At 35.7% G+C, this 12,772-nt stretch overlaps 1 protein-coding gene across 1 annotated transcript in view; it reads right to left on the bottom strand.

Moving 5' to 3' along the window:
* TMPRSS7 (transmembrane serine protease 7) overlaps positions 1-9,357 on the bottom strand; it is a 38,610-nt gene extending 29,253 nt beyond the window's left edge. Inside the window, 3 exon segments of the mRNA XM_032219785.1 lie at positions 128-258; positions 862-1,063; positions 9,307-9,357. Coding sequence (XP_032075676.1) covers positions 128-258; positions 862-1,063; positions 9,307-9,357 — 384 coding nt within the window.
* Between the last annotated feature and the right edge of the window lie 3,415 nt (positions 9,358-12,772).

Here is a 12,772-nt window from a genome sequence, read left to right as displayed (position 1 = left end):
TATTGTAGCCAGGGCCTTTGCTCATTGTCTCATTGGAACACACAAATTGATTAATGCATGCATCCAGCTAACTATTTTGTCAAATTTACTGATAAAAATGTATGCCATTGTGTATGGGTTTCCTTACCACTTGCTGCACATTCTGTGCTACTGAAAGGAACTCCCTAGATTCTTTCTGCCGATATTCTGGAAGAAATTCAATGTTGGCAACACGAAATAGTCCAACAAAATACAAAGCATCTTTGTTTTCTGCCTCAACTGTAAAACAAAATGGGCAACATGAATATTATGCTTTTTTTCTTTTGCTTTCCATATGTAAATAAAAAGTTGACAGCAAAAGATCTCCATGAACCGGAAAAGCTCTAAGTCCATCATGATTTTCTTAATAACATTCACAACAAAATCATCCCAGCTGCAAAGACAACCCAGCTTCCTAACTTCTCTGAAAAGCATCTCTCTTGTAAACTATACTTGTGACTTGCTGCTTGTCTGAAGCAGAACAAGGACAAGTTTATTTCATTCCCCTTGTAAGGGAGTTCCCTACCTTGTGTACCACTGTGTTAGCTGTTTAGTTTACCATTGTAAGAAAGTAAAGTCTCCTTTGAATTCTGTTTGTGCTCTTCTCCATGGAAACATCACTATAATTTTCATAGAAACAGTTCAGAACTGGTTTCCCATGATAATTTATCTATACTCCAAAACAGCCTACAGACCTGATCTGCCCTTAAGGAGACCATGAAGGAGACCCCGTTACCTATAAAAGCTTTCCTCAAGCAGTTTAGTACACATCAAGGATTTGATAGTGTGATAAGAAGCCTTTAGAATACAGAGTTTAGATGAGTGATGTAGGGAAGAACTCACCTATAAAAAGCCACAATAATGTCCAACTTATTACACTGATAATGAAGAGGACTACTGTAAACAAGATTATTTTATTTTGAAAATTCCAGGCAGACTTGTCCCTTTTAGCTTTCCTTTTGGATTTTGATGTCTTGTTGAGTTTTTTTGTGAGTCTTTCCCACTTTTCTTCAGAATCTGATCTTTGAACTGATATGTTTGATACCTTGAAATGGAAAACAAAAGAGTTTCAAGAAGGCAAATATGTTTTATTACAGAGTTGCCATTTCTCCTTGAGATAAGACTGTTCAGGGCGTTCATTAGAAAGACAGAGATAAGAACTTTGGTTTATTCAGTGGCATTTCATGTCCATTTGCCAAACATCATGACCAAGTTGAAGGCTTGAAGAACTCAAGAACATGTAGCAGGTGACAAACTCCCATTTCTGTTTTAAGGTTATTAAATAAGGGTATGGTTTCCTTGTTCTATTACACTAAATGAAGACATTTTCCATTGTTTTACAAACACAACCCATCATACAAGTATTTTTAGATGCAACTAACAGGAAGGAAGGTAGAATTGAGGTGTTTTACTAGAAAATATATAGCTTTGGGCATTGAAATTGAAAGGATTTGGTATTTTTTGATTAAAATTTGACAGCACGATGGGGAAAGAGTGAACTCACTTTCCTGGGAAAGAAGACATTTCTTTTTTATTTTAGATAACACTAACAATAAGCCTGATAAGAAGGTGCAAATTTCATATGATTCATCTCTCAGGGGAAAAAATACCCAGCAAATAATCATTGATCTGGGCACTAAATTCCAAGAACCATTGCCATAGATAGCATTCCATATTGGCAGGGGTGAAATTCAGCAGGTTCTGAAAGGTTCTACAGAACCAGTAGCAGAAATTTTGAGTAATTTGGAGAACCAGCAAATACCACCTCTTGCTGGCCCCAAAGTGGGATGGGAATGGAAATTTGCAATATCCTTCCCCCAGGAGTGGGGAGGGACTGGGGATTTTGCAGTATCCTTCCCCTGGAATGAGGTGGGAATGGAGATTTTGCGGTATCCTTCCCCTGCCACGCCCATCAAGCCATGCCCACAAAATCGGTAGTTAAAAAAATTGAGTTTCACGACTTCCTGGGAGGAGCCTGCTGGTGATGGCAGCAAAAAATCAGCTGCCTCCGAATTCCTGGCTACGTACCTGTTTAGAGGATCTTCCATCTGACGTCTTATCAGGTTTTCTTATCCTTCAGGCAAGAAGGAAAGAAGAAACTGTTTTGCTGGCAAATGCTCTTCGATTTTTGCAGCTTTGTGCTTGCAAGGAAAGGGGGGCTAGCCCAAGGCAGAATGGCTGTCCGTGCTGGGAACTTCAAACTGCCTTGTGCAGGACAAAGTAGGTCTCCCCCACTCTGCTCAAAGTTTTGTTTGATTTAATCTTATCACGAGCTGAATCCGTTTACTGCGTGGACAATAATTGTTTATCAACATTTTAGCTTCTTTTCTTTTTCTTCTCCGAAAAATTATTTACTTAGAGGCTTTTAAAATGGCGCCGAGCAGGCTGGTTTCTCCGGTAATAACGAACACTTTTTGCTAATCCTCACAAGAATTCAAAACAAAAGAGATTGCTTATCATATGTTTTGGTTTCACAATAGAAGAATTTTACTCCTTCATTAACCTTGCTTATCTGGAAGTTAAATGGTGATGAATCTGCTGAACGGTCTTGTTACAATGTTTACTCACTGAAAGTTTTGCCAAGCCTTAAACTTCAAAATAAAAGCCTCTTTACTTAAAGCTGCATATTCAGGCAATAGAGTTTTATTAACTGCAGGCAGATAAATTTTGAAATGGCCTCAAAACCAAATATTAACTTGAAGTCGTCACCCTCTACTTCCAGGGGCACATCCTCAGTGCCTGGCACAAAGCTGCAGCCTCCGCTTCCTACGCCCCCTGCGGGGATGTGTTAACGAAAGAATTTTTCCTGAGTAATCTAAGCGAGGCTCTTAATGCACAGACAATTAAAATGGAAGATAATTTAGAGATAATAGAGAGGAGAGAAAAGAGGAAATAAAGAAATGAAAGAAGAAATTAAAAGTGAAATAAAGGACTTAAACAGGAGCTGTATGAGAAATTTGAGGCTAAGGTTGATAAAATTAGAGACGACATGCTGAGTCTTGTAACTGTATTAACAGAACATATTTCTGGAGTGGAAGATACTCTAGAGGTTCTTAATGATGCCAATGCTAACTTGACATTGAAAACAGAGGTGGTGGAACAAAAAGTGGAAAATGCTGAAAAAGAAATTATTATGATACAGTACCGACAAATGGAGTTCGCATTAAGAGTAAGGGGGCTGCGTGAGGAGAAACAGGAGAACCTGAAACAGATCCTATCGGAAGCTTTTGACCACCTGATGGGAAGACCAGGGACCAACCAAGACTGGCAAATTGACAAAGCTTACCGCGTTAACTCCTGGCTGGCAAAGCAGAAGCAGCTTCCTCGAGACATCGTTATATATTTTACTACAAGAGAGCTTAGAAATATGGTACTGCAAGCGTCTTATAACACTAAGCTTCAAATTGGCGGTCAAGACCTGGCTGTTTGAAAGAGATACCACCTCAAATGTTAAGAGCCAGGAGAGACTACGCTTTTTTGGTCGAAGAACTCAGAAATCGTCAGATACAGTATAGATGGGATGCACCATTTGGCATCATATTTACATTTGATAAGCAAAGGTACCGCCTCAACTCTGTATGGAAAGCCCGAGATTTTATTATAATATATTGAAGGGCCGGACACCCTGCACCATCTGGACCTAGAGAAAGACCACAAGAAGGACAGGATAGACAGCAAACTACACAACCACCAGACAAGATGGAGCATCTCTCTTCTCTAGAAGTGCAAGGTGCTATGGAACCAAGACCTAGCCGCATGACTACTAGACGTATGGAGAAACAAGCTAAAAAGCAACAGCATCAACAATCATCGGCCATCGATCAAGGAACTACAATAACAAATCTGGAAGCAGTGGGAGGAGCTAGACCTAAGGTTAAACAGGCCGTGCAGGAAGCTCTAAAATGCTTCAACCAACCAAGGTGACAACTAAGATTTTAACATGGAATGTCAACGGACTGAACTCTCCACAGAAGAGGAAGAAAATATTTCATTATCTCAAACAGTTTAAGAACATGTAATTGTTTGCAAGAAACTCATATCAAGTCAACTGATCAAAAATATTTGATCAACTCAAAACTTGGTCAACATTTTGCAGCTTCTGCTATGGAAAAGAAGAATGGTATAGTTGTATACTTAAGAAAAGATATGAAAGCTGAATTAATAGAAGCAGATCCCTTCGGAAGATATATTGCTTTAGACTTAATCTTAGAAGGGAAAAAGACATTACTTTTGGGAATTTATGCTCCAAATCAACAGCAAGATAGATTCTATAGAAATCTTCATGCTAAATTAGTACAGTGGGACTATAGTTCCTGTATACTATTGGGTGACTGGAATGGAGTGATAGACACTAAGAGAGATAAGAAGATTTCCCGCCTAAATACCAAGATGCGAGCAAAGTTACCCAAATCTTTCTTTGACATTATGGATGATTTTGAATTGAGAGATATTTGGCGAGAAAGAAATGCAGAGGAATATGACTTCACTTTCTTCTCGGACAGGCATCAATCCCTCTCAAGGATTGATTTTATTCTAACCACTAATGATTTGCTTTCTAGGGTCAAGAAAACAAAGATTGCAGCTAGGGTCCTTTCGGACCATAACCCAGTTTGGATGGAGTTGGGAAGGGTAGTGCAGGCAAGAAGGTCTTGGAGATTGAATGAAAACTTATTTAGATATGAAAAGTATATTAATGATTGTAAAAAATTACTATCTGAATATTTTGTTTTGAATATGAATAAGGGTACATCTATGGAATTTGTATGGGACGCAAGCAAAGCGTATATGAGAGGAGTTTTGATGAATATAAATAAAACACATAGAAATAAGCAAGGGTTAAAACGAACAGAACTGGAAGAGGAAATTAAGAGAAAAGAGCTGGAGTTAACAATGAACCCAGACGATACAAAGGTTAAGGAAGCTATTAACATATTAAAATCTCAATTTGACATGTTGATCTCTGACCAGGTAGCTACTAATTTATTATATGCAAAACACAATACTTTTTATAATGCAAACAAACCTGGCAGATGGTTAGCTTATCAGATTAGGAAAAAAAGGAAAACTCGAAATATATCTAAACTGATTTATAGAGGGAAGGAGGTGTTTCAACAGGAAGAGATTCAAAAGGCTTTCTGGGAATTTTTTACAGAACTGTATAAAGGGGATAAAATTAATGGTTTAGACATAGACAAATATTTAGACAAAGAGAAAATACCTTCAGTTAGAGAAGAACACAGGCAAAAATTGAATCAACCAATAACCTCGGGGGAAATCCTGCAGGTAATTAAGCAATTAAAGTCAGGGAAAGCACCAGGTACAGATGGCTTGACAGCGGTTTACTATAAAAACTTACAGTTAGAAATGGTAGAACCTCTTAGAGAATTATTTAATATGATTCAAACGGAAGGTAAAGTCCCTCCATCTTGGAAGACAGCGTTTATATCTTTGATACCCAAAGAAGATCAAGATACTACTCAACCCAAAAATTATAGACCTATTTCATTACTGAATGTAGATTATAAAATTTTTACTAAAATATTAGCAAATAGGTTAATGTTGGTCATTCAACAATTGATACATACGGACCAAACAGGTTTTATACAAGGGAGACAGATGAAAAGTAATGTCAGATTAATTATTAATGCATTAGAATATTTGGGAAAGAACAACCAGATCCCTGCTGCGTTTATATTTTGGATGCTGAGAAGGCCTTTGATCGAGTTAACTGGCAATTTCTGCTGAAGATACTGCAAAAAATGCAGATAGGAGATAATTTTTTACAGTCAATTAAAGCAATATACCAACAGCAAACAGCACAAATCATAGTCAATGGAAGTTTAACAGACTCTTTTCAAATTGGAAAAGGTACAAGACAGGGCTGTCCTTTGTCCCCATTATTGTTTATTATAACTTTGGAAGTATTGTTGAATAAAATACGGGGCTTGGATGGTTTAAAAGGGATCAAGATTAGGCAGCAAGAATATAGAGTCCGCGCTTTTGCAGATGATTTGGTCATAATATTGGAACAACCGCAGGAATCCAGTATGGTTTTAATGAATACGATTAATCAATATGGTCAAGTGTCGGGCTTTAAAATAAACTTAGGAAAAACCAAAATATTAGCTATAAATATGATATTAAACAAAAGGAAGAATTAGGAGTGATGCTAGGATGTGAGGTAGTTAAAAAAGTCAATATCTTGGAGTTAACATTTTAACTTCAAATGGGAAATTATATAAGCATAATTATGAACCACTTTGGCATAGCATACAGACAGAGATGAAAAAATGGGAGAAATTGCACTTATCTTTGCTGGGTAGGATAGCGGCAGTGAAAATGAACATTTTACCAAAATTTTTATTTCTTTTCCAAATGTTACCTATACTTAAAAAAGATGCGAACCTTTTAGAATGGCAGAAGGGTATCAACAAATTTGTGTGGGCAGGAAAGAAGCCGAGGGTAAAGATGAAAATAATGCAAGATGTACGTGAGAGAGGAGGATTGAAACTACCTAATTTAAAACTATATTATGATGCAGTGGCATTATCTGTAATTAGTGATTGGACTCATTTAACCAATGATAGAATATTGAATATTGAGGGACACGATCTGGTATTTGGTTGGCATGCTTACCTGTTATTCAACAAAAAATTGGATAAGAATTTAAAAGTCATATTTAAGAAATGCTTTATTGCGGGTTTGGAAGAAATACCATATAAATTAAATGACAAGATACCCATGTGGGCAATTCCTAGACACGCAATTGAAAATATGAATACAGCACAAAAACAGGACAGAATTACTTACAGACAGCTTCTTACCTCGGAAAGGGGGGTATTACAATTAAAATCTTTAGAGGTATTAAAAGAGGAGAAGGTAGTTCAAACATGGTTCCAGTATGGGCAATTACAGGCTAGGTGGAAAATAGACCAAAAAATTGGTTTTATCCAAGTTGAGGATAATCTGTTTAAACAAATAAGAGATCAAAGCTTAATGCATATAAAGAGGATATATAATGTATTAATACAGATGGATTCGGAAACAGAATTAGTTAAAGATGTATGATAAAATGGGCTCAAAATATTGAGGAACCAATAATGTTGGATACATGGGAAAGAATCTGGGTAAGAAATGTGAAATTTACACAAGCTCAAAATCTGAGAGAAAATTTTTACAAGATGTTCTATAGATGGCATTTAGATCCTAAAAAGTTGGCTTCTATGTATCCGAATGTACAGCCTAAATGTTGGAGGTGTGGTTCTCTCGATGCTACATATTATCATATATGGTGGACCTGCCAAAAGGTTAAGGCATTTTGGATAAAAATATGGTGGGTCATGCAAAATTTAAAAGAAGGATAAAGTTTATTCCTCAGTTATTTTTACTAGGTATATGTACTGACTTTACAGTGGTAGAGACCAATTTGATTCTGCACCTGATAACTGCAGCAAGACTGTTGGTGGCGCAATATTGGAAGAAGGAAGACTTGCCTACAATCCAAGAATGGACATTGAAAGTAACAAACTTAGCCGAAATGGCTAAAATATTGGCATATCTCAAAGATCATTCAAATGAGATATATAAACGAGACTGGAAAAAATGGATTGACTATATACAAAATAAATACGGGACTAAGAAATTCCAGTTAGCCTATGCTTAAGATCAGAAATGATTTAAACTGTTAAAAGTCAGTTCAGTAAGAAGAAGCTAAGGTCAATCTAGAATGTCATTAATTTCTTTATTTCTTTTTTCTCAATAGATTTTAGACTGTGTTAGTTAAAAATCCATACCGTATACGGGTTCTGGGAAGTCGGGGGGGGAAGGAGGAGGGAGGGTGGGGGGGTGGAGGGAGGGAGGGGTACACAAAACAAAAAAAAATTGTACTTCAATGTCTTAATGATTGACAAATGATGACATATTTGTGTTTTTTTTTAAAGAAAAATAAAAAGTTCTGTTTAAAAAAAAAAGAAATGAGTTCACCACTGCATATTGGGATGGAGGTTGAACTGCTATTTATTTTTTTAACGATTCTCATGCAATTGATATAACATTTGCTATGGCTTTTTGCTGTAGGTTTTGCTAATTGTCAATTGTCAGTTCTTAGTAGTTAGTGACAACAAAAGTTATTAATACCATTTTTCTAATTAGCTTCTTCTGACCAGTATTCATTTTAGAAAAATATGACTAAATTATTGTATTGTACCATGTTATATGATATAGATAGCTATTTATAACAGTCTGGAATTTCACTTATTTCTGATCAAACCTTTCTTTCCTTAAGTCTTTTAGACTTCAACATAATGTATAAAATGCTTGATCATATCTGTACGATGAGCAAAACCATACATTTTCTGTCTCACCATCTCAAGGAACAAATAATTTTCTAATTTGCATGAGAACAATGTATTATTTTTCTTACACTAGTGATAGTTAAGCATTATAAAATTCATTCCCCATCAGTGAAGTAATTTAAGTATCATTGCACAATTAATTATTTAAATTGCTCTTTCCTTTTTTACCACATGCTAGTTCTTCAGTATAACAGTTACTATGCCAACTAGTTGAAAGCTAACTATATTTAGATACACTGCTTTATCTTATTCTTTTTTTTCACCACATAGGGATGGAATTATATATATATATATATATATATATATATATATATATATATATATGTATGTATGTATGTATGTATGTATGTATGTTATATTTATGCTGATAAATAAATAAAGGGAGACTAGTATAGATCTATTTCAAGCTATTTATAGATCTATACTAGTCTCCCTTTATTTATTTATCAGCATAAATATAACAAATGTAACAAAAAAGGCAACAGTAAAAAATATTGGGTTTCTGTCTGGATGGTCTCTTGTGACGAGCCTAATGACAGAGAGTGGAAGTGTGACCTTCCTCCCATACTTGGGCATACCAGGGGTTGTGACTTTAAGTATATATATATATATATATATATATATATATATATATAGATATATATATATATATATATATATATATATATATATATATATATATATATATAATGATTATATTCAATTATATTATATTCAATTTCTCAATACATTTCTGATTTTCTAAACAGTTATCTCATAATATTGTGTCCCATCATTCTGGGAACATAAAGACATGAAATATTGTTTACAGTTAAACATTCACTGCATTTACAATAGCTATTCCATCCAATAAAGGTCTTCTGCAAGTTAGAACATGACAAAAAAATATAACCCATTCTTAATGTTACAATGCACACTCTGTTTGCTTACTTACGCTTAATTCATCTTCTGGGTTAATAGATCTGTCACTTCTTTGATCATCCATTAAAAGATATGAAATTGACAGTTAGTGAAAATTTACTCAAAGTACCACAGGAAAAGTTGATAGAAACTGTACTTGAAGAAAAATCTGCTAACAGTGTCCATGTGGATTCAAAGCAAGGCATCAATTTACATTCAAGAATTTCCATTGGTAATTTCATCCACCTCTCTCCTGCTGTTGCAGTGAACAATCAGAAAAGCATTGTCTAGCAGCACTGGGCTCTAAATTAGGTTGCCTGGCTTTACTTTTCTGAATGACTGTTTTAATTATTTATATTTTTTTTTAAAAAAATCTATTCATGTGGTCACTAGGAGTTGACAACAACTTATATTAAAAGAAATAGAAAAGAACGTTAAAAACTAGGAGTAACATGAAAAATCTACATACTTCACTGGATATAAGACTCTTTGAGGCTAATTCTTATGTAAGTGTCCACTTACACGCAAAACACAGCTAATATCTTGCAACCCAGAGAGACATGTGGCTTTTGGTCTATTTTCAAGCATCATTTGGTTTAAGTTGAAAAGCTTTGCATAAAATTTGTGTACAAGTAATCAGTTTAGAGTATAGCAAGAACAATTTGTTCCATCCCAAGTCTTATGCTTGAAAAAGGCAGAAGTTGTCAGAAAGCAAACAGGAGGGGGAAAAGGTAATTTTTTTAATAAACTCCCTGCTTGATTTATCACCAGTTATTCCACTTCTGAAGGAATGTGGCTCTGAGCCTGTGACAAAAAAATGGTTGTTCATTTATGCAGCGTGTAGCAGATAGCCTACGTCAGTAACCTACAGAAATCATGAAACTCTAAATGAGATAAAGGATAAATATAATATAAACATATTTATATGATAGACACAGTTCTAATTTGGCAAATATAATGCAGATTTTTGATGTGTTCTTCTAAAGGACATATAATGCCTATGAATATTGCTCTAATTATTCAAAATGTTAAAAGCCAGCTGCTTATTCTACTAACATGGAATTTGAGTTTCTGCTCCAAAGTCTTCCCTTGATGTACCCTTTCTGTTAAACTGCTTGCTCTTATTATTTTTAAAATATGATAATTAAGAATTAAAGACTTAAAAATATCCCTAAGGATTCACACTCAATTTATAACTATCAAGGCTTCCAGGAGAAAAAACCTTTAGCCAAACATCCGATCCTAATACAGTTGCAATCAGAAATATTCTGGAAACTGAAGTGATTTCACATAAATTGAAAATGCAGCTTGCATATTTCTTTACTAAATGTAGAAAGAGGAGGCCAACATCTATTGTGACCAATAATCCTTTTCTTTCACATTGGTAATTTATGAACCATGGAAACTGAGCAATTCCTTTTAGCTAAAAGGTTATTTAATTAGCCCTTCATCCAAATGATGAGCTAAAAACCCTCACTGATTTTCTTTCTACACATTAGCAATCTCTACAGTGGCTAGCAAGCATGACACATCTTAAGGGTAGATTTAAATACTTCTCTTACAGCATCACTGCACTGCATCTTTCATTCCTCAGGGAAGCAGCTATTTATAGCATCTGTGCAGAGATGAAACAGTATGGTTTGGTTACATAGAATTATAGAGCTTGAAGGGGCCATGTAGCTCACTGAATCAAATTGCAGCTCTGACAAAATTAAAGCATCCAGAACAGAGGAATGTCTGGCCTCTATTCACATCAGGGAAGATTTGTTCACCAGTTCTTTGAAAATTGGTTGAACTGTCAAAATGCTCTTATTGTTAAGAAGTCTTTTTTTCTAGAATTCAAATAGAACCCACTGTATTGTAACTGCCAGGTTACTATACATCCAAAACTCACCAATAGTAAAACACACTAGAAATTTTTTTATGTAGCCTACTTTTTTTTCCCCTTAATACACTTAGGCTGAGGTAAGACCAAGGGTTGGTTTGGGCCTAAGATAGGGGTGGGTTGCTGCTGGCGTTACTGCCAGTTCTCAATGCGTGCACAACATATGCGTGCTATTCAATGTAAATTGTTCTGCACATATACACAGAACAATTTACAGTGAACTGTGCACGTGCAGTCACTAAAATCCAAAATGGTGGCGCCCAAATGGCAGTGTGGGAGCCAGTTCAGGAGCGTGGCAGGCCTGGATTGCTGCCGTTTCTGTTACCCATGCCTGAATTCCACTACTGGTTTGACCAAACCGAGCTGAACTGGCAGCAACCCATCCCTGGCCTAAAATATGAAGGTGTTATCAGGTGTCAGATGATCCAGGGCAGAGCTATAAAAACACTTGATTCAAGTAACTGTTGTGAAGCTTGTTGGGTCCAGACTGAATCTAGAGCGTGTGTGATTTCCATTGGCCTGATGGCATTTTTGTCCTTCTTTCATTAGTTACAGTTACATCAAATATTTTAAAATATATGATGGCCCAAATTACAGTGTAAAAATTGGAGAGAGAGAAAAGGAAGAATAATCACACAGAACTTCATCTGAAACAGAGTGCAAAGTTATGTGACACCACTGCATTGAATATGCGAGTACCTTATAAAATGTACTGTAGTTCTTCCACATTCTGCTAGGATGTCATGTCACACTTCAAATAAAATTTTAGAAATATAAATATATGGCGATGAGTGGCAACCTCTAAAGGCAAGAAAGACAGGGAGAAACAGAAGAATGTCAGAAAGAAAGATCGTAGGAATTATAATAATCAGGGAACTGATTCACTTTTCTTTTCTACCCCATCCCTACCCCATACAAATTATTCAGAGAAAATGCAATTTAGGCTAGGGAAAAATTGTGGATACTTAATTCTGATAGAGATTCTGTATGTTGTGTACACCCATGTAGCTTATAATTCTTATAATTTCCAGAAACTGGTTTTGAGTTGTTTTTCTTTTTCCATTCTTTGATATCTGCTTTGGTGACAGTATTCTGATTGTAACTCTAAAGGCAGGGATCATCTTATTTGTTTTTGAGGTACTCTTCTTCTGTTATTGATCCATTTCTCATCCCCACAGCACTTAAAAATGAATCAATAGAACTTCCTTCATATCTTTAGAATAGGCATGCACTTTTTCTGCCCATTTTTTAAAAAATTGTATCAAAGGTGCATACTCTAAAGCCACCATTCTTTCTGTCTTTATTTAAACATTTCTGCTGATTTTGATGCTATCTAGCAGGGTTAAAATTTTCACATAAATAAATAATATCAATAGAAATAGCATTTAGACTTATATATATGTCTACTTCACAATGCTTTACCACCCTCCCCAAGCAGTTTACAGAGTTAGCATATTGCCCCCAACAACCTGGGTCCTCATTTTACTGACCATTGAAGGATGGAAGGCTGAGTCAATCTTGAGCCAGTGCAACTCGAACTATCGAACTGCTGGCAGTTGGCATTCATCAGAAAACCCAGGCTCTGCAGACTGCAAGGCCATGTCCACCCCGGCAA

Source organism: Thamnophis elegans, chromosome 6 (genome assembly GCF_009769535.1).
Source record: "Thamnophis elegans isolate rThaEle1 chromosome 6, rThaEle1.pri, whole genome shotgun sequence".
NCBI classification, from domain to species: Eukaryota; Metazoa; Chordata; class Lepidosauria; order Squamata; family Colubridae; genus Thamnophis; species Thamnophis elegans.
This window is presented reverse-complemented; position numbering and strand designations above follow the sequence as displayed.